At 42.9% G+C, this 25370-nt stretch overlaps 4 protein-coding genes and 1 pseudogene across 6 annotated transcripts; 4 read left to right on the top strand and 1 right to left on the bottom strand.

Annotated features, from left to right (window-relative positions):
- The first annotated feature begins 1773 nt into the window (after positions 1-1773).
- Positions 1774-7524, top strand: LOC127770671 (beta-glucosidase 16-like). Of its 2 annotated transcripts, none has more exons than XM_052296472.1 (12): positions 1774-2120; positions 2207-2273; positions 3885-3946; positions 4041-4116; positions 4227-4301; positions 4438-4525; positions 4622-4874; positions 4974-5089; positions 5869-6118; positions 6240-6342; positions 6467-6569; positions 6696-7524. In XM_052296472.1, exons 1-12 carry the CDS (start codon positions 1938-1940, stop codon positions 6907-6909), a joined length of 1590 nt encoding a protein of 529 aa, XP_052152432.1. In that variant the 5' UTR covers positions 1774-1937; the 3' UTR covers positions 6910-7524. The 2 variants fall into 2 exon arrangements, with proteins under 2 accessions (XP_052152432.1, XP_052152433.1); XM_052296473.1 differs by having other exon boundaries at positions 1776-2085.
- A 1756-nt stretch (positions 7525-9280) lies between these two features.
- LOC127770898 (probable pectinesterase/pectinesterase inhibitor 13) lies at positions 9281-12147 on the top strand (annotated as a pseudogene).
- Positions 12148-12276: 129 nt separating this feature from the next.
- LOC127770460 (probable inactive beta-glucosidase 14) lies at positions 12277-16670 on the top strand. Of its 2 annotated transcripts, XM_052296185.1 has the most exons (12): positions 12277-12637; positions 12706-12772; positions 12927-12985; positions 13161-13236; positions 13307-13381; positions 13478-13565; positions 13639-13891; positions 14059-14174; positions 14487-14739; positions 14834-14936; positions 15984-16092; positions 16212-16670. In XM_052296185.1, the coding sequence occupies exons 1-12, from the start codon at positions 12509-12511 to the stop codon at positions 16432-16434; spliced, it is 1551 nt and encodes a 516-aa protein (XP_052152145.1). In that variant the 5' UTR covers positions 12277-12508; the 3' UTR covers positions 16435-16670. The 2 variants fall into 2 exon arrangements, with proteins under 2 accessions (XP_052152145.1, XP_052152146.1); XM_052296186.1 differs by lacking the exon at positions 12277-12637 and having other exon boundaries at positions 13165-13236.
- Positions 16671-18227: 1557 nt separating this feature from the next.
- On the bottom strand, positions 18228-19868 carry LOC127770461 (uncharacterized protein At4g13200, chloroplastic). The gene is made up of 3 exons (XM_052296187.1): positions 19519-19868; positions 19259-19413; positions 18228-18563 (listed from the first exon to the last, which is right to left on the bottom strand). Exons 1-3 carry the CDS (start codon positions 19703-19705, stop codon positions 18402-18404), a joined length of 504 nt encoding a protein of 167 aa, XP_052152147.1. The 5' UTR covers positions 19706-19868; the 3' UTR covers positions 18228-18401.
- A 127-nt stretch (positions 19869-19995) lies between these two features.
- LOC127770459 (putative disease resistance RPP13-like protein 1) lies at positions 19996-25325 on the top strand. The gene is made up of 4 exons (XM_052296184.1): positions 19996-21699; positions 22840-24353; positions 24451-24553; positions 24695-25325. The coding sequence occupies exons 1-2, from the start codon at positions 20195-20197 to the stop codon at positions 23147-23149; spliced, it is 1815 nt and encodes a 604-aa protein (XP_052152144.1). The 5' UTR covers positions 19996-20194; the 3' UTR covers positions 23150-24353; positions 24451-24553; positions 24695-25325.
- The last annotated feature ends 45 nt before the right edge of the window (positions 25326-25370 follow it).

The following is a 25370-nucleotide window of genomic DNA, read 5'->3' as shown; positions in this document are numbered from 1 at the left end:
CGTCGGCCACCGCGGCCACGAGGCACCTGAGCCTGCGCAGCTGTGCCGCCGCCTCCTTCCTCCCTCGCTCCAACCGCCACCCTAGCCTTGCTCGCCCGCGGGAGCCCGCCCGCCGCCGATGGAGCCGCCGCCCGACCTCGCCTTCAGCCCCCGACCTGCTACGTGCCGCTCCGCCCTCCCTCGTTCCAGCCACTGCCCGATCCCTGCTCACCCGCGGGAGCTCGCCCGCCGCCGTGAAGGAATAGGATCCGTGCGCCCGCCACCGCCGCCTCTGCCGTCACGGACGCAGCGAGCAGTAAGCAGGAGAAGAGGATAGGGAAGGGGAAGCGAGCCGTCATGCAGGAGCCGCGAGCGAGTTCTGTCAAAAAAACATGAGTGAGCCGAGCCAGCGCCGGGCAAGGAGCACCACGCGAGGCATCTGCGAGCTGAGTCGTTGGATTGCTGCTGGATGGTAGATCAGGGTGACTGCAGAGTAACATCAGGGAAGGCCGAAGTCAGAGGATCCGATTCCCAGCTGTGTGCTAACAAACCCCACAAGTAACAACCATCCAAAAAAAAAGAACTTCTATGGCACAACACGCCTAATGATTGAATGGTATAGATTCGCCTGTTGGCCAACACGCCTAACGTGGCCACGCCTCTCCTCATCATGGTGTCATCTTTCCGCTCTACATTGATTTGACCATTATTGAATTGAAGACGAAGCATGAATTACTAAAACACCCTTTTTTTTTGCAAATTTCAAACGTGCCCTCATTTATACTAGCAATATATACTGCTAATATATTATACTATAAAAGTTATAAGAAAAAAAACCATTCAAGTAACAACAATATCGATATGTCATATAGAGTATATTAGTCATGCAAAGTCATTTAATTTGATCGAAAGATATTATATTTTAGTTCAGATTGATTCTCCATAGAGTTCAGCGTCATACAAGGTCAGACATGTCAATGTCATCCTCCAAACCAACCCAAAATAAGTAATCCCTATATAAAGAATTTTAGTTGGATGAAATATATCTAAACAGACAATATATCTAGATTTATATAGATTTATATAGTTGATTTACAGTTTTAGGATATGTCATATTCAACAAAAATTTACCTAAAATTTTAGGGCGGTAGGAGTACGGAGTAGTACAAACTTTGGCCCCGTTGCACCGATTTACGTACCATAATCCTCTCAAAAAAAAGATTACGTACCATCCATGCATGATCCATCCATCTTGCGGCCATAGAAACCGAAACAGAGCATGACCACGGGCATGGCCCGGCGAAAGGAAATGCGCGACCACAACGTGGCTGGGTTTTTAGTGGTTCACGGCTTCACGCAGCCGGCGACGCTGTCGACCACGCCTTGGCTTGAGAGTGAGACGCCGCCGAATCAGCCAAACTTAATTTTTGCACAGGCCGGCGGTGATAAACTCAACGACTGCCACCAACCTCCTCGCGTGCCTGTAGTCTGTTGCGCCTCCCCTGCTGGTACGTGTGGCTCCAGATAGAGCCGACCGGTTTACCTCACCTGTCCAATAACGAGACGGAACGGTCAATTTGATCACCTACCCACCCCCCACGGTCGCATTCCTGTTCCTTTGCGCGCGTCGAGGACTCGAGCCAGAGAGAATCTGGATGGACCGAGTTTAACATGTCTAATCCCAACTTGCAGGATAATCCCCACTTGAAAAGCCACCACGTTTTGCAGGATAATCCCAACTTGACTTCACTCACACGCGCACTCATATCCACGTACGATCTCCCACTCCGGCCCCACTCCGAGCGAGAGACGAAGGCCCGCACGTCCCGTTCCAGGGCCTAGCTTGTTCCGCCCGGCTGAGCGAGGCAAGGCGAGTCGAGCCGGGACAGCCGGACAGAGGAGCGAGCTACACGAGAGAGAGAGAGAGAGAGAGAGAGAGAGGGGGGGGGGGGGATCGAATGATCGATGATGGCCGTGGCGGCGGCAACGCGCATTGCGGTGGTGGTGGTCGCGGCGCTGGCGGCTCTCGCGCCGGGCGCGCGCGGGCTCCGCCGAGACGACTTCCCGGTGGGGTTCCTCTTCGGCGCCGCGACGTCCGCTTACCAGGTGGGTTGGTCGATCATGGGCTGCTCACATGGAGGGTGGGTGTGGAGCTTGCCTTTCCTTCTCGATCGTTCATTCGTTCCTGGCTGTGAATGACATGTATTCCGTTTTCTGCTGCTGCCAGATTGAGGGCGCATACTTGGACGACAACAAGGGGCTCAACAATTGGGACGTCTTCACCCACACGCAGGGTAAGTCATCCCTCCACACAAGCAGCCAACAAGTTCATCGATCACCAGCAACATACTCTGATTCTTCTTCTTTTTTTTAAGAACATCATACTCTGATTCTTAACTCTGTTTTATTTCCTTCTCCTGAATCCTTCTTCTCCAAATTACTAGTAGTACTACTCCCTCAGTTGCATTATAAATGTAACCTAGTATATACGTTACATATCCTAGTCCAGGATATATCACATACTCCTATATAATACTAGGTTGTATTTATATTGGGATGGAGGGCCTAATTTTCAAAAGAGAAGAAAAAAAATTTGAAAGAATGTAAACTGTGGTGAGTGCTTTCTATTCCCTGCTCCGAGATGGATGCCCGAATCATCTGTCAGTTCCACTGTCTCCAGAATCTGATCTGCATTCTACTGCCAAGATATGCAAGGAGGCATCTTCTCCTCCGGTTAGCTTAGGGATGAGATGAAAGTGAAAATGCCTGGATAGTAACAGCATAGACGCATCATTAGTTGCAACGTCTTCATCATATCCAGTTATCCACACACAGTACCGTTCTTCACAAAACACAGGGATATAGTTGGGATTTCTTACCATTTTTGTCCGACCATTCATTCATCCTACATGGAAAGCAATGTAACCGACTGGCTCCATTCCCTTCCCTTCCCTTCCGGCCGTACGCCCGTACCTAATCTGTTATAGTGAAAGATGCCCATGCCGGCATGCCCCTTAAGCATTAGCCACCACCATACTTAGGGCCTGTTTAATTTGCGAAAAGAAAATTTTTGGATATCACATCGGATATTTGACTGGATGTCGGAAGGGGTTTTCAGACACGAATGAAAAAACTAATTTTATAACTCGCATGGAAACCGCAAGACGAATCTTTTGAGCCTAATTTTTTTTTTGCGGGGAAGGTTAAATCTATTACTCAAACGAATCTTTTGAGCATAATTAATCCGTCATTAGCACATATGGGTTATTGTAGCACTTATGGCTAATCATGGACTAATTAGGTTCAAAAGATTCGTCTCGTGATTTCTCCTACTTGTGTAATTAGTTTTTTTAATATATATTTAATGTTCTATACATGTGTCCAAAGATTCGATGTGATATTTTTGAAAAAAAAAATTGGAGATTTAAATCAGGCCTTATATTTCTTTTTGTTGGTTGTAGCTTAACAGACAAGGCAACATTTGGTTTCTCATGACTCATCTGTGTTCTGTTCCTATCCTATGATGTCAGTATCATTGTTCCTATCATTCTCCAAACACTATTAGGGTGCTTGTGGCGTTTTTCCTTTTCTTTTCATTGCATGGAAGGTGTGCACATAAAAAATACAGTGGTGTCCACTGCCATAGTCAAACGGATGGACATCAGTGGCAAATGCAGCCAACACGATTTAAATTATGGTGGATGGAACGATATACACGAGGGGCTTAATTTACAAAATTGCTCTCCTTTGAGCTCAGATCTGCAAATGATGGATGCACATATTCTTCTCTATTTTGTCGACATCACATCTACCACTGTTCTACCTAAAATCGGAACAGTTAACACGCGTATGTAATTCAAGTTAACCTCTTGTTTTTCTCTCAAAGTTGTTTCGATTCGTCACAGCTGGACGAATCTCAGATAGACGCAACGGGGATGTAGCGGACGATCACTACCATCGGTACACGGTACAAGAGAAAATTTACAAGCCAAAGCTATAACAATGTTCATGTGATGCATGATGCATCTTAGATTTATAACCGTGCCTAATGTTCCGAACAGGAAGATGTGGAGATTCTGCATAACTTGGGTGTCAATTCCTACAGATTCTCAATTTCGTGGGCAAGAATTCTACCAAGTATGTCAAGATCAACACATGCAGTACTAATGTTCACTTCAGTACTGAAGTTTTACCTGCAGATCGCCATTTGATCATATCCTCATTTTGTTGTTCTCCAATCCTCGCAGGAGGTCGGTTTGGAGGAGTTAATTCGGCAGGAATCGCCTTCTACAACCGTCTGATCGACGCGCTCCTACAGAAAGGTAACCCTTCCGACAGATCAGATTCAGATATCTATCGCAGCTATAGCTGGAGTAAGAGTAAAGTCGTCACATTTTCATACTCTAATAACAAGATGAACTGTTGCAATTTTCTTTCTTTTTCTTTGTATATGATCAGGCATACAACCATTCGTGACACTGAACCATTTCGACATTCCACAAGAGTTGGAAATCCGATATGGCGGTTGGTTGGGCGCTGGAATCCGGTAACGTACATGGCCACGTTTCCTCTTCTGTGATTCTGTCATGTCAGCTTCCGCTAAGGTTAATCCGGTATTTACGTATGCATTTTTCGTTTTCAGGGAGGAGTTTGGGTATTACTCGGACGTGTGCTTCAAGGCTTTCGGTGATCGTGTCAGGTTCTGGACGACGTTCAACGAGCCGAACCTGATCACCAAGTTCCAATTCATGCTGGGCGCGTACCCTCCGAACCGGTGCTCCCCGCCGTTCGGCTGCTGCAACAGCGGCGACTCGCGCCGGGAGCCGTACACCGCGGCGCACAACATCCTGCTCTCCCACGCCGCCGCCGTCCACAACTACAAGACGAATTACCAGGTGACCACACACAACACAACCAACCCCTCCTTAGCTGAGCTCTTGGCTGGCTAGTATGTTTCGACGTGTTGTCTGAGATTTTTTTGTGTGTGCGGTTAGGCAAAGCAAGGCGGCTCAATCGGGATCGTGGTCGCGATGAAATGGTACGAGCCGCTGACGAATTCGACGGAGGATGTGCGGGCGGCACGGCGTGCGCTGGCCTTCGAGGTGGATTGGTATGGCTTTGCATGTTACCTCCCTTTTCTTTAGTGATGCAAAATGTAGTGGCAAAAATTCAGTGTCCATCAATTAGAAATTAGAACACCCTGAAAAAAAGAAGAGAAATTACCTCGTGTGTTCCGTAATTCTTGAACTTCATGTGGATGGGGATGCAATGAAAAAAGATTATACACGGTGATCACGACGTCTGTGCTGGTTTTTTTTTTCCTTTTTTTTAAAAAAAAAGTAATGGTAACGTGTGCTAGCTGTTTTTAAGATATAAATAGTGAGAACATGTGCACTGACATACTTTCAGTACTCATAAACTACAACGTGCAACATGTGAGTAGGATTAAATTAGAGGAACGATTATTGATCACTGACAAGTTGTCTCTAAGGTTGGAGCTTTGAAGGTGTCCTTTTGGTCCGTGGATCTAGAAATTTAATAGATAGAAAAAAAAAAGACATGGTCACAAAAACTATAGTGCCTATAGTATTCCATATCTATAGTAAGTCATACCAAGCGCTATTCTCTTATTAAGAAGAAATAGGCACTATATATATGCGGATCAGTATGTCATACAAGTCTAATATATACAACGGTCCCTATTACTCCTTAAATCAAATTGATACCGAGTTTCTTAAGTATTCCATATCTTCTATTTATGAGAACTAATTTATGATACCTACTACAAGATTATATCCATTCCGTTATGTTTGTGTTTTCCACTATTAAGAATATATTACACATTCAATTCGAATGCATTTTTTTACAGTTTTAATGTGTTACTTTCAGGTTTCTGGATCCAATATTCTTTGGTGAATACCCTAGAGAAATGAGAGAGATCCTCTCATCAAACTTACCAAAGTTTACACCAGAAGAAAAGAAGTTGTTGCAAAACAAGGTGGATTTCATTGGGATTAATCAATACACAGCAATTTACGCAAAGGATTGCATCTATTCTCCGTGCGCACTTAACACATATGAGGGGAATGCTCTCGTCTACACCACCGGTGTAAGAAACGGTGCAAAAATCGGGAAACCTGTAAGAACTAGTACTTCTCTACTTTTTTATGTCCCTACTTGATCTTCAATCAACTTTGTCCAATATTTGTTTGGTTTCTATGTATCTCATATTTGAATATGTGATATGATCGACCTTGCAGACTGCATTTTCAACGTATTTTGTTGTCCCAGAAAGCATAGAGTCGGCTGTCATGTACGTCAATGGTAGATATAAGGACACAACAATCTACATTACAGAAAACGGTGAGTAGTGATATGCATTGGACTCAACCCCCTGAAGATCCAGTTGCAAGTTCATATGGCTTTATGCGTCTATTCCGTCCCCATCACTTATCATGGATTCATGGGTCATGGTATTTGCTTTCAGGCTACTCACAACATAGCGATACCAACATGGAAGATTTGATCAATGACGTTGAAAGGGTCAACTACCTGCAAGGTTACCTCAAGTATCTTTCCTCGGCGGTCAGGTGATGTATTATTGCTGAATTTTGTATTGCATATGCATGTAAAATCCATTCGTGTTTGCTGCAAGGTGTATTTGTGCTTTCCTGCTCACATGAAAGATCCGCCTGTTGGCACATGCTAAACTGCAGGAAGGGAGCAAATGTAGGGGGGTACTTCATGTGGTCACTCATCGATAATTTTGAGTGGGTATTCGGTTACACCATCAAGTTTGGGCTGTACCATGTGGATTTTGACACGCAGGAGAGGATTCCCAAGATGTCTGCCAAGTGGTATAGAGATTTCCTCACGGGCTCCAATGTAACAGACGATACCCAAGTGCGGTCACGTAGAGCAGATTCTTGAATGTTCCGATACAAGTAGCTATACTACACCGGGAAACTGTTTTAACAACTCGAGTAGATGTTCACCCGTTTATTGCATCATCTAAATGGTTATAAAAAAATTTGAAAAAGTATAAACAAGATATATCAATATGTAATATATCACTTCACACACATGCAAGTTAAAATTCAACTTCTACAAATTGTAACAAAAATAACAAACAAGACTTAAATTAATATATGTATATTTACAGTTAAATTTATTATTTTTCTTACAACTTATAGAAGTTGAATTTGAACTTACATGTTTGTGGAGTGATATATTACATATTGATCTATCTTGTCAATTTTTTTAAAATATTTCACAGCCATTTAGTTGACATACAATAAACAGGTGGACGTCCACTCGAGCTATTAGATTCCAGTGCTCAACTTCCAGTCAATACATCTAGCACTAGATAGTAGTTTTATACTTGTTTAGAGTTGTAGACCCGCTTGTGTTGAAATGTAAAATTGGGGATATTGTAGTGCACACTAATACACTATTGCACTACTGTACAGTTACTTCAGTTATGAACTTGTGCTTTAATCAAAACTAGCATAGTGGCCCGCGCAGATTGCGCAGCTAGCATCATTATATTTTCTCTCATATAATAGCATATAGTATGTTTTCTCATTATATTATTCAAATATATTAAAATGACAACATAATTTTAAATTTTGCAATAACTTTACAAAACTACTAATATGTAATATTCATATTGTATTTTATATACGTGTTAGTTATTAATTATTTTTTATATCAAATTTTAGTTATTTGTAAATTATATATATTGACTCGTTTTTCAATATTTATTTTTTTTAATTCCGAATTTTCTGTAAATTGTATTTCTATATAGACTCTATGCTCTTCTTCCAATATTATTTATTTTTATTTCTGAATTTTTATTATTTCTAATTATATTTCTATGTGGACTTTAAACTAATTTTTAATTTCGAATTTCAGTTACTTCTAAATTGTATTCCTATATTGACTTTAAACTCTTCTTCCCATGTTTTTCTTAATTTCGAATTTTAGTTATTTGTAAATTGTATTTTTATACGGACTCTACACTCTACTTTTAATTTTATTATGTTTATTCCAAATTTTAGTTAGTTTTAAATTCCCATATGGACTCTATACTCTACTTCTAATACTCCTTATTTTTTAAATCCGAATTTCTATTTTTTTTCTTAATTGTATTTCTATATAGACTCTATACTCTACTTCTAATATTCCTTATTTTTAATTCCGAATTTCAGTTATTTTCTAATTGTATTTCTATATGGACTCTATACTCTACTTCTAATATTCCTTATTTTTAATTCCGAATTTCAGTTATTTTCTAATTGTATTTCTATATGGACTCTATACTCTACTTCTAATATTCCTTATTTTTAATTCCGAATTTCAGTTATTTTCTAATTGTATTTCTATATGGACTCTAGTCTCCTCTTCTAATATTTCTTTTTTTTAATTCCGAATTTCAGTTATTATTTCTAAATAGTATTTCTATATGGACTCTATACTCTATTTCTAATATTCCTTATTTTAATTCCGAATTTTAGTTATTTCCTATTTGTATTTCTATATGGACTCTATGCTCTACTTCTAATATTCCTTATTTTTAATTCCGAATTTAAGTTATTTTCTAATTGTATTTCTATATGGACTCTAGTCCACTCTTCTAATATTCCTTATTTTTTAATTCCGAATTTCAACTATTTCTAAATTGTATTTCTATATGGACTCTAGTCCCCTCTTCTAATATTTCTTATTTTTTAATTCCGAATTTCAGGTATTTCTAAATTGTATTTCTATATGAACTCTGTTTTTTCTTTTTCTCCTATTAATATGAGAATTTCTAGGTCAGGAGAGCGAACGTGGAGGTTCCTTTTTCTATTCATTTAATAATATAATAGATGCTTTAGTTCCACAATGTGAATGCATGAAGACAAGTCGGTGGCCTAGACTATCTTGGAGCAGCAACCGTGGTAAAAAAAAACTGACACTTGTTACTGCGTGTGTGATTCATAAACCCCCGATTACTCTGTTAGCATTAGCACATGGTGTGATTTAATTTGGGCCTGTTTGATCAATGCTAAAATATGCCTAGTTTAAATAGTAAATGTGGTGGTTTGGTTGAAGCCAAATGGTTGGTAATGCCACAGTCAACTCGACATAATTCAAGAACTATTTTTATCATAATATAAAGTCGGCTCTCAATTATTATCAATTCAAACACATTCATTTTCTTCAATGCTACCTCACAAAATATTGGTAATACCAAAAATTAACAAGATAATATTATGGTATGATACTAAACCAAACAAGTTCTTTTTTTTTCCAAATGATGTCCAAAGGATCAAAGATTAATCGACTTGTATCCAGAAAAACATAATCAAGGATAATAGTCAACAGAATTTAAATCTCTAATGCTAAAGATCTATGTTTATTCCTTTGATAAATTTCGTTTGTTCCTTAAGGAGGTTGGGGGTAGGAGGCCCCCTAACGACCAATTGCGCGGGCTGGGCCGCAATGGGCTGCCACAGTGGCATGCAGAAAATAAAAAGGAAATGTACACCGAAGATCCCTCAACTTGTCATTAAGTTACAAAATCGTCCTTGAACCGCAAAACCGAATACGACCCATCCCTCAACTTACAGAACCAGTGCAAATTAGGTTTCTTAGCGGTTTTGACTCCGATTTTGTCCGAGGTGGTAGCTGACTCAGCGTGAGACCACGTGGGCCCCACACGTCAGCCTATTCTTCCTCTCACCTATCTTCTCCACAGGCGGCGGCCAGCGGGCGCATGTGAGCGGTGGAGCGGCGCGCGGGCGCGTTCGATTGGTCGTCGGTGTTGGAGGCGGTGCGGGCGAGCAACGACACCCGCGTCACCGAGGCCCTCCGCGACTGTCGGATGCTGCTCGACGACTGCCGCGAGATCTCCAGCAACACCATCGCCATCATCCAGCAGGGCGCCGCCTTCGCCGCCATGCTCGACCTCCACGCCAGCGAGAGCCACGCCGGCGGCAGCGAGGTCGACGTCGAGGATGACATCTAGCAGTAGCACCACGTGGACCGCCACCTCGAGGGGTCAGTACCCGTCCCGCCGTGGGTGTCCGACGAGGACTGGAGGATGCTCACCAGCGGCGAGGAATTCGTTGTCGGGCTGACACCGAACGTGACAGTGGCCAACGACGGCACCGGCGACTTCACCAACATCTCGGCGGCGCTGGACGCCCTGCCGGAGACGTACACCGGGAAGTACATCATCTACGTGAAGGAACGCGTCTACGACGAGACGGTGAATTGAACGTCACCAGCCGAATGGCCAACATCACCATGTACGGCGATTGCTCCAAGAAATCCATCATCACCGGCAGCAAGAACATCGCCGACGGCGTCAGGATATGGAAGACAGCCACCTTCGGTACGCCACCGTACACCGCCATTGACTCATCCATTCATGCATTGACATGGACATTGACATCGGTGTTGCTGGTGCAGCGGTGGACAGCGACCGGTTCACGGCGATGAGGCTGGGGATACGGAACACGGCGGGGGAGGAGAAGCAGCAGACGTTGGCGCTACGGGTGAAGGCGGACAAGAGCATCTTTTTCAACTGCCGGATCGAGGGAAACCAGGACACGCTGTTCGCGCAGGCCTACCGCCAGTTCTACCGGAGCTGCGTCATCCTCGTCAAGCCTTCGCTCCCGGGAAAACCCACCGTGGTGACTGCGCACGGGCGTCGCGACCGGCAACAGACCACGGGGTTCGTGGTGCACCACAGCCAGGTGGTGGCCGCTGCACCGCCCGCCGCCTTCGCCCGCCCGCGCGCCGCTCGCCTGCGCCCACCGGCCGCCGCCCGTGGAGAAGATAGGTGAGAGGAAGAATAGGCTGATGTGTGGGGGCCACGTGGGTCCCACACTGAGTCAGCTGCCACATCGGATAAAACCGGAGTCAAAACCGCTAAGGGATCTAGTTTGCACTGGTTTTGTTAGTTGGAGGATGCGTCGTATCGGTTTTGCGGTTTAAGGACGATTTTGTAACTCGATGACAAGTTGAGGGAGACATGAAAAAACATTCAATTTAACCTCCTTAAGGCTTTAACTAGTGATGGGCCCTTCTAATGGGCGATCGATCGCCCAGCGAGTTCGCCCCTCTCCCCCCTCCCTCTATACTCCTCCCTCTTCTCCCTCCTTCCTCCTCCCTTTCTTCTCTTCCTATTACAGTACACCACAAAAAGATTTTTAAAAAAACAAAAAGTTAGAAAAATTTATATATAGAAATACTATATATAAAAAATTTGAATTCAAATTTAAATTTGAATCGGGTATATAAACTTTTGATTTATAAACTTTGGGTCTATAAACTTTAGGTGTATAAACTTTTAGATGTATAGAATACTATATATAGAAAATATTTGAATTCAAATTTTTTGACTTATAAACTTTGGGTCTATAAACTTTAGGTGTATAAACTTTAGATGTATAGAAATACTATATATAGAAAATATTTGAATTCAAATTCAAATTTGAATCAGATATAATTCAAATTTAAATTTGAAATGGGTATGTAAACTTTTGACTTATAAACTTTAGGTCTATAAACTTTAGGTCTATAAACTTTAGATGTATAGAAATATTATATATAAAAAAATATTTGAATTCAAATTCAAATTTGAATCGGATTTATAAACTTTTGACTTATAAACTTTTGGTCTCTAAACTTTAGATGTGTAAACTTGAGGTGTATAAACTTTATGTGTATAAATTTAATAAAATAGGAAAGTAATGCGGTGAAAAAAAAAGAAACCATGTGGAGGGGTGGAGGGAGGGAGGGGGGACAGAATCGATAGCTACCCTATCCCTATAGCGATCGATCGCCCATCAGCATTCCTGACTAGTGATCGGATCTTATTTGTACATCTTAAACGTATAAAACGGGATATATTGATCTCTTGACTGTGTAAAACAACTTCACGTGACAGCCTAGGCATACGGCCCATATGCTGGCCTTGTTGACATATTGCGACCGTTAGACCCCCCAATGCTCTGCACGGGCTGGGCTGCGGTGGGCTGTGATAGTTCCATGCAATGCCACGTACTCCTCGCTACCTGCTGGGCTACACAGCAAAACATCATCGGCTTCCGCTCTTGCACACTCTTCGGTGGGGTGGTGACGCGCGCCAGTCGCCAGATCAGCGGGCCGCGGTAACGTGGCACCACATCCTGCTCCTCGCCGACCGTCCTTGTAGGCTACAGCGTTCGGTGGGAGGTGACGCTGACGCAGCGCAATCGCCATATCACCGGCCCGCGCGCGGTAACGTCGTAGGCGACATCGTTCTCTGTCTGTCCCGCACTCCCGCCTTTTGCCAAAGCGGCCCGCGACGCGACACAGCGGAGAGGTGCAACTCTGCCATCGTCGTCGCTTCTCAAGGTTTATCAATATCTCTCTCTCGGCGCGTATAGCCGTCGTGCGGAGGGACGAGCCAAGGCCACGCCGCATCCACAGATCGAGAATCGCGACGGGGAGAGGCGAGGCACCGTGTGGGCCGCCGGGAAGACGCACGCACGAGATGGCGGCGGCGTGGCTCGTGGTGCTCCTCACCGTGCACCGGCTCCTCCACCTCTCCGGCGTCTCGGCCGTCGACCGCAGCCAGTTCCCGCCGGACTTCCTCTTTGGGACCTCTTCTTCTGCTTACCAGGCACGACGGCGGAATCCCCACTCGACCATGCTGCATAACAAGTCTCTTTCTGAACTCTGCTTCTTCAGGTTGAAGGCGGATATTTGGAGGGTAACAAAGGTCTCAGCAACTGGGATGTCTTCACTCACAAGCAAGGTAAATAAAGCATGAAACTTCAATGTGTTTCCTTTCGTTTGTGCTTATTTCTGTTCCCTTTCTTCCCCACTATACAATTACATTTTTTTTTTCGAGAACATGTGGCTATGAACTTGCGATTATATCTTTGTTCACTCATCCTATATGGTTTTAGGTACAATTGAGGATGGAAGCAATGGCGATATAGCTAATGACCACTATCACCGTTACATGGTAATATCTCAAAAGAACCGCAAATTGCAAGATTCTTTCAGGAAAACAAAAGGAACTGCGAGGAATTATTCACGGATAATTATTCTGTAGAATGAACTTAATACTACTTATAGAGATATTCTAATGAATCTTTCTATCTGTTTAACTGCCTGATACTGAAAAATCTCTGCTCCAGGAAGATATTGAGTTGATGCACTCCTTGGGTGTCAACTCGTACAGGTTCTCCATATCATGGGCAAGGATTCTACCAAGTGAGCTTAACGATTCAGCTTATATACAATTGGAACAAACGATGTATTAAAAAAAATTCTTGTCGCTCAGAGGGTCGGTTTGGAGATGTTAATCCGGATGGTGTAGCATTCTACAACGCCCTTATTGATGGTCTTGTACAGAAAGGTATTTAAATAATATTACAAAAATCATATGTTACAAGCTAGAACAAAATTTTGAGGGAGACTAAACATAAGAGTTGTTAACTGGATATGTAACCAGGAATACAGCCATTTGTTACAATATGCCACTATGATATCCCACATGAACTGGACGAGCGATATGGTGGATGGTTGAGTCCAGAAATCCAGTATGTATTTTGATGTTCCATAAACATTGATTCATTTTAATTGGTTTCTTACTGATTTCTTATTATTTTCCAGGAAGGACTTCAGTTACTTTGCAGAAGTATGCTTCAAGCTGTTTGGTGACCGAATAAAATTCTGGACAACATTTAATCAGCCGAATTTGTCCATAAAGTTCAGTTACATGGATGGATTTTACTCTCCTGGTCGTTGTTCTGAACCATTTGGGAAGTGTGCCTTAGGGAATTCTTCAATAGAGCCATACATAGCAGGTCACAATATCATACTGTCGCATGTAAATGCAGTCAGCGTTTACAGAAACAAATATCAGGTACAAGGCCTACCCTTCAGACAAAAGGACTATAAAGTGATTAGAAGGACAAGAACATCAATTGTTATTTCCACACAGTTTATTAAATATTGAAAGCAATATCAATCTAATCCCTTTAATTAATTTTTTATTACATACAAATTTCAATATTCTGGTCATGTTGCTAGGGAAAACAAGGTGGTCAGATTGGAATTGCTTTGAGCATAACCTGGTATGAACCATTCCGGAATACCACTATAGATCTCTTGGCGGTTAAGAGGGCTCTATCTTTCGGTGCTTCATGGTATTATGCATTCCTTTAATATGCAATTGTCAACATGGTGCTACCTTGTTTTCTACTAATATGTTCTGATGTCCAAAAGTGTTTGCCATGAGAAGTAGTATCTGATGTGTTTTGGTGCAAGTCATTCACATAAATAGCTCATTCAGATTTCATCACAATAAGAAACTCAAAGGACTACCATTATGTTGATAGTTGTACTTGAAGATTTCTTCTCTGCTATATTTTTGACAATTTAACAAGAGAAAAATACAAACATTCAATTGACATGTACTCCGTATGTTTTTGCACCGTTGCCTGACTTTTTTTTTCTAGGTTTTTAGACCCTATACTTCTTGGTGATTATCCCACAGAGATGCGTGAAGTCTTGGGTCAAAGCCTACCCAAGTTCACATCAAAACAAAAGAAGAGACTGCAGAGCACAAAATTGGATTTTATCGGACTAAACCATTACACGACATGTTATGTGAAGGATTGCATCTTCTCACCGTGTGAAATTGATCCTGTTAATGCAGATGCACGAGTATTTAGTTTATACGAAAGGGATGGAGTGCCCATCGGTAAAGCGGTAAATATATAGTTATCAAAATTCTAAATTGTTTTGCAGACTTGGAACTTCAAGTAAACAGCAATTACTAGTAGTTGCACTCTGACTCAAACAGACAGGAGCGCCATTCTTTCATGACGTTCCACGAGGGATGGAAGAAGCAGTCACATACTATAAACAAAGATACAACAATACACCAACATATATCACTGAAAATGGTATGGCTCTCTTTCTCCCTATGTTGTTTCTATGAGCTAGAATAATCATTAGTATTTGCGGGTAGGATATTTGCGGGTATCATTTGAGTAGAATATCATATACTTCCTATTGACCCCATGTGTGCAGTAGTGCACCAAAAAAGTAATTAATTTTTACATATCATAAATAGCTCATATACCAAACAAATGAAAATGTACTTTTTTTTAGTGTTTTTACAGTAATATACATGTCTTTGAAAAAAAAATACAAAAATATATGTTTGCCGTGGGATGGTAACGTGGGACCAGTTGTTTGGCGCAGCCGAAGGTGCGGAACCATTGCGTGGGACAATCCTGCGTCATGGACACGCGATACCGCGTCAATCCCACGGCTTAGAGCAAGTTTAATAGTATAGCCAACTACTAGCTTCAAATCATCTATAGCCAATGTAATAGCCAATTCATGCAATATTTGCTTACTATACTATTAATACCTGGTCCTACCTGTCATACACACATTACGTTTTAGAGTCCGTGCTGTAGCTGGCTACAGATCTGTAGCCCGTGGCGCTTCTCTCTTCCTTTTATCTCTTTAAAATATGTTTATAGCTGACTTATAGCCTGCTATTGCTATTGTACCTGCTCTTAGCCATGCGGCACCACGCGGGCCTGCAGGCCGACCGTGCTGCACTGCGAGATGACCATGTGCGACCGAGCCTCACGCATGCATGCATATACCTCACGCGTGCACATCGTATTTCTTACCTCACGCATGCATCTTGGCCGGTGTCGCACGGCTAGCCCGCGGTACCGCGTGGTGCCGCCCGGCCAGCCCACAGGACCAACACGGTACAGCGCGTACCCCGTGCGGGATTTTGTGGGCTGTTGTCCCGTGTTTTGCACCGGGCCAAACACTCTGCCCCGCATTGTATATTTTCAATATTTTTCCATATACCCTCAAACTTACCTTCCTAAGTTACTTCTAGTTATTACTTCTTGGTATTCTTTTTTATTATGTTGTGCACACTGCACAGTAGTGCATTATCAATTTGTGAATCATTTTTTTAGGTTACTCCCAAGCAAGCAATAGCAACATGACTGCCAAGGATTTTACCAACGACACAGGAAGAATTACCTACATTCAAGGCTACCTCACTTCCTTAGCCTCGGCAATAAGGTAAGCTGAATAACTCTAAGCAGCCTCTTGCTAAGATTTGGCTTCAGACATTGCAGTAGTGATGTGTTGCCATGCCTGAATATCAAGTTGTGTACCCTTTCTTGTGGAACAATTTGAAGGAAAGGAGCTGATGTACGTGGCTACTTTGTATGGTCTCTCCTTGATGACTTCGAGTGGAATTTTGGATACACGTTAAGGTTCGGGCTCTACCATGTCCACTACAAGACACTGAAGAGGACGCCAAAATTGTCGGTAGATTGGTACAGGAAGTTCCTCACGGGTTCACTGCTGAGGAGAAAGTTCAGAGATGAATCTCAGCTTCATAAGTTTAACTCTTATTAATCCATACATGCTGTTCTTCCCTTTCCATATTACTTTATGTAAAGTCAATATGTGATGCTTTAGCGTACATATGCTTGTACTTGCATATGTTCGCAATTATCCATCCTAGACCATATGCATAGAGTATAATATGTACTGAATAAAAGGGACGGATTTTTGTGTGTAATTCATCTCCGGAAGAACGCTTTGTGTCATCAAAGACCTTTGCCAATAGATAAGCTGAGTTTAAGGGGTTCTTCACGGGCTGTCTATGCATTTAGGATGTGTTCGGCACCCATTTTCCCAGCCTCTCTTCCTCGTTTTACGCGCGCACGCCTTTCAAACTGTTTCCTCGTTTTCCGCACGCACGTCTTTCAAACTGCTAAATGGTGCGTTTTTTGCAAAAAGTTTCTATACAAAAGTTGCTTAAAAAATTAAATTAATCCATTTTTGAAAAAAAAATTAGCTAATACTTTATTAATCACGCGCTAATGAATCGCTCCGTTTTTTATGTAGGAGGGATTAGTTCCTATCCCCTGAAACTGAACACAGCCTAGTTCATGCTGTAGTTAGGGATGGGAACTTGGGCCATCCCCGACGGACAGTGACCACCAGTCCCCGTCCCTGCCCCCACCGGGATTCCGGGGCTATGACGGGGGCACACACCAGAGGAGAGGAAACACGGTGCAGCACTGTGCATCAATTTGCGAATAGAGAGAAGGGAGACACGAATACAAATTGAGAAAATTTTGGGGATTTGGGAGTAGAGAATTAGAGATAATGGATACACAAAGTCACATACGGATTGAGAAAATAATGCTGAAACACGCACACAGGTGTGGCTATTTCCATTTTGATGTGGTAAATAAGAGTGTAAAATTACTTTGGTAGATTTTCTTATGTCACTCTATACTAATGTTATAGCTCTAGTATTGTAATTTATCCATTATAGGTAGAATTTGAACATTCTACAGTTCAGTAAGCATGCAATCTATGAATATTGTACAGCAATTTAATGTTAGTAATAACAATTAACAAAAGAACAAAAAAAACGATTACATAAATACCTGACCTCTATCTTCAGATGGTGATTTTGCTTGTATTTCATCAGTGGTTGAGAGCATTTTGGCCATTTTGTCTGCAAGAACTTGGAATCATCAGTGTTAGGCTACACTAACATTGAATTGACGACCTGCATTCTGGGCATTAGTATTCAACTGAAGCATTGCCACAGAACGAAAATTCAGGAAATCAAACAAAGCTTGTATCTGAGATACAATAAAACTGCTGCATTCGAAATCCAGTTAGTCATACCTGCATTCTCTGGAAGCTGAATGGCAACAAATAAAGTTCAAGGAATGTCTCAACACATCTGAAAGAACAAGTCAAACCACCATATGCAAGGTAAGGTGACAGTCCAGGCAGTGTACTATTCAAATTATTTTGAGTTTTTTTTTTGGGCCCAAATCACTCTGTCTTCGACATGTCTCCTTTGATGTTTTCTGGATGCTGTCAAGAAAGGTGTTATTTGGAGTTTACAGCAATGGTTTCTGCTCTTCAAGTTTGTATGAATCTGATAACTAGGATGAAATGTTGCATACAATTACTCCCTCCGTCCTATTAAAAATCAACCTAGTATCGGATGTGACATATCCTAGAACTATGAATCTGGACATACAAGATGTGTCACACCTGATCCTAGATTCGATTTTTATGGCACGGAGAGAGTAGGACAGAACCAGATAGAGAATAGACATATCGGCTTTCTTATAATTGTATTTGCAAAAAAAAAAAAAAATCTCAAAGATCCAAAGTAAACTTATAAATCTCATTATGTGAAAATTAAATCATCCATTCTTTTAATTGAAATGCCGGATATTCACTAACGAAGAAAAGGGCATTTCAGGGTTACATGCCACCGGAGAATCTCTTACTTGGATTACAAAAAGCATCTTCATGCAGCACTAACTCTTCATCACCACCTATAGCTATTCTTCCTGTGTGGGAGTAGGGGGAGGAGGTGTCGGTGTCGCAGGTGCAGGCGCCACAAATGTTTTTGAAGGTTCCCTTAAAGTCTTCGGGCTCTTCTCGTCAACGACCTCCATAGCAGCTCTCTCCTTTGCCTTTTGGGCTCTCTGAATTACTTCCTCCTGTAATGCCATTATCCCCCAAAAGAAGAACTCATAAGCATGTGCCATGCATTCAGATTTACAGAAGAATGGTAGGGTGATTATAAAGTTCTTTGTATATGCTATGCAGTGATCAATAATTATTAGTTGCAAAACCTAAGCAAACCTGGTGCATTGTGGCTAAGGCTATAAGGCGTGAAGATACATTGTACTCTACTCCCTCCGTTTCATATTATAAGTTGTTTGATATTTTTCTTAGTCAAACTTCTTTAAGTTTAACCAAATTTATAGAAAAATATACTGACATTTTCGATACAAAACAAACATATTATCAAAATATATTTAATATTAAATTTAATGAAACTAATTTGGTACAAAAGATGTTGATGATTTTTTCTATAAATTTGGTTAAACCTAAAGAATTGTGACTAAGAAAAAAGTCAAACAACTTATAATCAACCTGAAGAATTGTGACTAAGAAAAAAGTCCAATAACTTGTAATATGAAACGGACGGAGTATACAGCTAGCTCTCTAGTTCCCAATTCCCTGATTCATAGGCACAATTGCAAGCAACCACCTGAGTTAGGGAAATTATATAGTTTTTCACCAGCTAGATCGCATCCCTTTCCACAGTTCCAGATTTCCAGGCTCACGCTTTGCTGCATTCTCATATGAGGAGTTCCCATCAAGAGGAAGGAGCGTGGTGATGCAGTACCTGGAACTCCTGGACCTGCTTCTGCTGCTCGGCTTGCCACTGCCCCACCACACTGAACACCTCGCCCACCACCGACTCCACCTTCTCGGTCAGCGCCTCGGCGAAGGCCTTCCCAAGGAAGAAGGCGTCAAGCACAGCCTTGCTCTCATCGTCACCTACACGGACAGCAACAGCAACACCCAATCCCACAGTTCAGAAGCGCCTCTCTCTTTCTCTCGGTTGCACCTTTCTGACCACACACACCAAACAGGTTTACCTACCTGGTTTGGGCCCTGGATTGGTCCCGCCGCCGCCGCCGCTACTCCTGGCTACGAATCTGGAGAACCTTCTGGCGGAGCACGGGGCGGCGGGGAAGGAAGCGCTGCGGCCGCGGGGGGCGGGGGCGTGGAGCGAGACCCAGCAGGTCGGGGAGGCAGCCGCTGCCGCCGGTGGTGGGAGCGGCGCCATGTGTGTGCTCGGGGTCTGAGCCGTAGTTCCGTGGAATTCCTCGGCTTCGCCAGCGGCCGCTAGCGGGTGGGAATTGCTGAAACCCCTCCGGCAACCCCCACCGGCGGTCGGCGGACGCGCGGCGTGGATTGGGGACAGCCGGGGGAAATGGAGGGATTGTTTCTCGGTAGTTCAGGATTTCTTTTTTTTTTCTTTTGGGTTTCCCGTCCATCGAGAAAACTCACTAGTGGTGGGCTCCGACTGGACTGGCCCATCACGCTTGAACATTTGGCCCACCGAGGCCTTCACGCCTGCCCGTTTCGTCCTCACGCTGCGTCGCCCGGAGTAAATTTCTTGGTCAACTCTCTATCGTCAACGTCCTCGCATCGCGGATGACCGGCCGGTCAAAGAGCGCTCGCTCGCTCGCTCACCTCACTGATCTCATCCGTGCTACTCCTGTCTCGATTAGAATTGCCAGAGTAATCGGATCTCCGGTTCCGATCCCTGTCCATGGCGCGCTGCGGCGGCGAAAGGATGGTGGACGAGCTGCGCGACGTGCTGGACGACTTCGCGTTCCGGGCCAAGCGGCTGGCCGCGCCGCTGCTGCAGCCGTTCGGCCGCGCCTCCGAGGCGGTGGCGCTTGACGGCCCGGAGATCGACTGGCTCAGGCGCATCCGCGCGGCGCTCCGGGCCGCCGAGGAGCGCGTGGTCACCGATGACTTCGTCAGGCTGTGGCTGCGGGAGCTGGAGGACCTGGAGCGCATGGCCGAGGACGTGCTCGAGGAGCTCGAGTTCGAGGCGCTCCGCGCGTCCCGCCCCGAGCGGTTCAAGCTCCAGCTCCTCCGGTCCAGCGCCGGCAAGCGGAAGCGCGAGCTCAGCTCGCTCTTCTCCTCCTCCCCGGATCGCCTCAACCGCAAGATTGGGAAGATCATGGAGCGCTACAACGATCTCGCCAGGGACCGGGACGCGCTGCGGCTGCGAAGCAGTGATGGGGAGAGGCGACGTGAGCCGAGCCCACTGACGCCGACCAGCTGTTTGACGAAATGCTCCCTTCATGGAAGAGAGCGGGACAAGAAGCAGGTCATTAAGCTGCTCCTATCTGATGAATATAACTGCCAGGGTGTCTACTCTGTTGTGCCTATAGTTGGCGCTGCTGGTGTTGGGAAGACTAGTCTGGTTCAACACATCTACAATGATGAGGCCTTGAGATCCAAGTTTGACATGAAAATGTGGGTCTGGGTGTGCCAAGAGTTTGATGTATTGAAGCTCACAAGGAAGCTCGCTGAAGAAGCAACGGAGTCCCCTTGCGGCTTCGCTGAGATGAATCAACTACATCGAATCATTGCTAAACGGCTGGAGGGAAAGCGATTCTTGCTTGTTCTTGATGATGTATGGGATGAGAGTCTAGTCCGCTGGACAAGCTTGCTGGTTCCTCTAAAATCTGCTGCACCTGGTAGTAGAATTGTAGTGACGACTAGAAGTGCTAAAGTTGCTCGAATGATGGCATTCAAGATACACCAACTGGGGTACCTCACTGATACTACCTGCTGGTCTGTGTGCCGAGATGCTGCCTTGCAAGACCGTGATCCTAGTATTATTGATGACGGCTTGATTTCTATAGGTAAATCTGTTGCAGCCAAGTGCAAAGGCTTGCCATTGGCTGCAAATGCAGCAGGAAGTGTTCTATCCATTGCAATTGATAGGAAGCACTGGGAGACTGTTGAGCAAAGTGACTTGTGGGCTAACAATGAAGTGATTGATCATACCCTTCCTGCTCTTCTAGTGAGCTACAATAGCTTACAGAAGCCTTTGAAACATTGTTTCTCGTATTGCTCGCTGTTTCCGAAGGAGTATGTGTTTAGAAAAGACAAGCTGGTCAGGCTATGGTTGGCACAAGGCTTTGCTGCAGCAGATGGAGAAAGCGATGCTGAAGATATTGCTTGCAGGTACTTTGATAACCTCGTGGAGAGGTTCTTTCTTCAGCAATCTCCATCTTATGACCATAACGAGCAAAGGTAATGTCACTTATTTTCCAACTCCAAAAAACCATGAACTATTAATTATGTCACAGGGATGTGCAATTATGCATGAGTGACCATCCTTTGGTTGATTGTTGAAGGAAAGTTCCACAAGAAAATATTACTGCATTGTTATTTTACCTTTATGCTCCCAAGGATAAATATGCAATTATTCCTGGCATGCACAAAAATTGAACTGGCATGCAAATTAAACTCAATGTTAGCGCACTCCATTTTATGTACCATTCAAATACTCAAACATCACTAGCTACACCACATAAATGTCTGTACTGCTTACATGTTATTTTACAATCTAAAATAGAAATTTGGCACTGAATTCGACATGGTGACTTGGTGAATGTCAAAATAATGCTGCTAAATATATTTTAATTTTAATATGGGAAGTTAAAAGTAAAGCATGGAAGACTTGGTTTACAAATCTAACTTGAAATGTTTCAGTATGCATGCTTTATGCAGAACAATAATACTAGAGACAACAAGAACTTCTGAAGTAAAAATTTGTAATTCTGCATATGCACAACCAAACTTGATGAATGGATATAGAATTGGTGCAGATGTGCCGTGTTACCAAAGATATTCAGGAAATACAGCATGTTAAGATTGCTATAAATTTATTATTTTTAATAAAAACTTATGTTTCATTTTTCTGTGGTGCTTTTATTAGTATTCTCCTTGTAATAGGTGAGTCTATACATTTTTTTCTTGAAATTTCCGAATTGAATGCTTTTTATGGACAATGTCACATAAGTGCCACTATTATGTAGTGGAGTTTAAACCTTAATATTGCTGCTATTATTTCCTTAGTGGCTGAAGAGTAGCACTGCAAGAGCTCACACTTTGATAGCCTTCCATATTTTCCATGTCTTAATCTCAGTGGTTTGATGAATATTTGTATTGATGGCTATTGATTATTAGATGAAAAGCTCCTATGGTTATAACTAGATGGATGGCCTTAAACAACTACTAATGTTGGTCATATAAACATTCATTTCTGGTTAAACCTTTTCAGGCTTCATGTTAGTTAGGTATAACTCATTTTAATCATATTCTTGCTTCATGGGTTTATGCTGTTTTAAGATCCTTCAGAAACTTCCATAACACTGATTATACTAACAGGTATGTCATGCATGATCTCTACCGTGAGCTTGCTGAGTACGTAGCAGCCGATGAGTACTCTAGAATAGAGAGATTTACATTGAGCAACGTAAATGGAGAAGCTCGCCATCTATCCTTGACTCCAAGCGAGACTCATTCTCATGAAATAGGAGAATTTCATGCATCCAATAACAAATATATGAATGAATCCCAATACCCTGGCCTGCGAACTTTGCTGGTTGTCTCGTCATGGAAGAAAAACTTCGAGCATACAAAAACCAAGTGTTCTGTTCAAAGCTTTTGTATGTTTAAGGGCTCTGGATTTGAGTAATACTGACATGGAGGACCTGCCAAACTCTATTGGGGAACTGATACACCTTAGGTACCTCAGTCTTGAGAACACCAAAATCAAGTGCCTGCCAGAGTCAATAAGTTCTCTATTCAAGTTGCACACGATGAACCTCAAGTGTTGCAACTATCTTAGTGAGCTGCCACAAGGGATAAAATTCCTTGCTAACTTAAGGCATCTTGAACTACCACGCATAGATAACTGGAATGTGTACATGCCATGTGGAATTTCTGAATTAACTAATCTCCAAACAATGCACACGATCAAGTTCACAAGTGATTCAGGAAGTTGTGGGATTGCTGACTTGGTTAACTTGGACAATCTTAGAGGTGACCTGTGCATATCAGGCATAGAGAACGTAAGCAAAGAACAAATTGCTACAGAAGCTATCATGAAGAACAAAGGTGAATTGCGTAAGTTGGTACTCCAGTGGTCACACAATGACTCCATGTTTGCTAATGACGCATCATCTGTGTTGGACAGCCTTCAACCCCACCCTGCTCTGGAGGAACTCATTATCATGGGCTTTTTTGGTGTCAAATTTCCTGTATGGATGGGGAGCCAGTGCTCGTTTAAATTGTCCTTCCTAGAGCTGAAAGATTGTCGGAATTGTAAAGAATTGCCATCTCTTGGTCTATTACCCTGTCTGAAACATCTTTTCATCAACTCACTCACCAGCATCAAGCACGTGAGACGGATGTTATCTAGCGGTGATCATACTAGCTCTGGTGATTTTCAGTCCAGGACTGCTTTTCCTACATTGGAGACACTGAAATTCACAGACATGGAATCTTGGGAGCATTGGGATGAAACTGAGGCTACAGACTTCCCTTGTCTCCGACACCTTACCATTTTGAATTGTAGCAAACTAACGGGGTTGCCCAAGCTTCTGGCATTGGTAGATCTGCGAATAAAAAATTGTGAGTGTCTACTCGACTTGCCAAGTTTCCCATCCCTCCAGTGCATTAAAATGGAGGGTTTCTGCCGTGTCAACCATTTGTTGCAACTCCCTCTATTCTCTCAGCTTGAGATGCTAGAACTTCAGTGTCACAAAAAACTCGTATCGCTGAGAAAACTCCAGCATATTTCCCCATTTCACAGTTTGAGATTGAGAAAAGAACTAGTACATAAGGTATCAGGTTGTGAAGTGTTGCCATTCCAGAATCCCTCTGTTCAAGATAGTCAGGTATTTGTTCTTTCTCAAGTAGAAATCAAACATGATTGCTATCAAATGTTGCATACTCTAAAGCATTGCATGCTTTGTGGTTTTCTGTGCATTTCAGAAAACTTGGACATTTTTAAGGTGTGCCGGGCAAATCCTTGAATGTAATGTTGTTGCTTGTACTGATCTTACCTTCGGCCAGACGAATGTCCACTCTTCTGAAGGTAGCTTACATTTTTCTTTCTTGTTCTTTATTGCCTTCCACCATTTTCGAAACTTGTGTGCTGATGGCACCCAATCATGTTCAAATTCGATCCATCTAAAGAATATTGCTCTGATCGACTTGTATGTTTAATATGTTTCAGAGGAAATCGGCAATGGTGTAATATTCCACATAGGACAGGATGAAGCTGTTGAGCTTGTATCCTGCAAACCGGTTTGGGTCCAAATAGGCCAGCCAGAGGAGGTTGAGATTATTTGCATAGACTAGCTATTATGAAGTCAGCTTGATGGTCAAATCTTCTTGTGCTAAACCTGGATACTGCTTGTAAAGTCAATACATAATAGTTTACAGTGTGATCCTACGTTGCAACTTGTGGTACAAGATTCTTGAATGATGTTGTTAAACATATAGTAGATGCTGATTGGATGACTCATAAGCCTTTGAAGCTGGAGTCATGAGTAAATGTTATCAATGAAACTCGGTCAGATGGTGACATGGTGGTGTGGAGGCTGTTTTCTAGTACATTTCCTATGAAATATGTGTACGTTGTTCTGAGGAATAATGCATATATGTACTGGAAAAAATATACACGGCAACACTCTATACTCAAAATTCTCACTTCGATCGATGGAGGATAATATTTGACTATTCGAAATCTGTAGTGATCAATCCCAGCAAACAGCGCCCAAAGGAATGTAATATATAGCCCGTTTCAAACCAAGATTGACGGATAAACTTACACAAACTCGGGTACTTTTATCATGATTAGATGCATGACAATAGGACATATATATATATAACTGACGCAGAAACCACAT

Source organism: Oryza glaberrima, chromosome 4, assembly GCF_000147395.1.
Source record: "Oryza glaberrima chromosome 4, OglaRS2, whole genome shotgun sequence".
NCBI classification, from domain to species: domain Eukaryota; kingdom Viridiplantae; phylum Streptophyta; class Magnoliopsida; order Poales; family Poaceae; genus Oryza; species Oryza glaberrima.
Note: the sequence above shows the minus strand (reverse complement) of the source record. Positions and strands in the feature narration are given on the sequence as shown.

Coding starts and splice junctions, on each gene's coding strand:
- LOC127770671 (XM_052296472.1), top strand. CDS start 1,938: ATGATCGATGATGGCCGTGGCGGCGGCAACGCGCATTGCGGTGGTGGT. Junction 4,302..4,437: donor CGACGCGCTCCTACAGAAAG/GTAACCCTTCCG, acceptor GTATATGATCAG/GCATACAACCATTCGTGACA. Junction 6,119..6,239: donor GTGCAAAAATCGGGAAACCT/GTAAGAACTAGT, acceptor TCGACCTTGCAG/ACTGCATTTTCAACGTATTT.
- LOC127770460 (XM_052296185.1), top strand. CDS start 12,509: ATGGCGGCGGCGTGGCTCGTGGTGCTCCTCACCGTGCACCGGCTCCTC. Junction 12,986..13,160: donor ACCACTATCACCGTTACATG/GTAATATCTCAA, acceptor TCTCTGCTCCAG/GAAGATATTGAGTTGATGCA. Junction 14,937..15,983: donor AACATATATCACTGAAAATG/GTATGGCTCTCT, acceptor TCATTTTTTTAG/GTTACTCCCAAGCAAGCAAT.
- LOC127770461 (XM_052296187.1), bottom strand. CDS start 19,705: ATGGCGCCGCTCCCACCACCGGCGGCAGCGGCTGCCTCCCCGACCTGC. Junction 19,414..19,518: donor CAATCCAGGGCCCAAACCAG/GTAGGTAAACCT, acceptor CTGTCCGTGTAG/GTGACGATGAGAGCAAGGCT. Junction 18,564..19,258: donor AGCAGGTCCAGGAGTTCCAG/GTACTGCATCAC, acceptor ATGGCATTACAG/GAGGAAGTAATTCAGAGAGC.
- LOC127770459 (XM_052296184.1), top strand. CDS start 20,195: ATGGCGCGCTGCGGCGGCGAAAGGATGGTGGACGAGCTGCGCGACGTG. Junction 21,700..22,839: donor TATGACCATAACGAGCAAAG/GTAATGTCACTT, acceptor TTATACTAACAG/GTATGTCATGCATGATCTCT.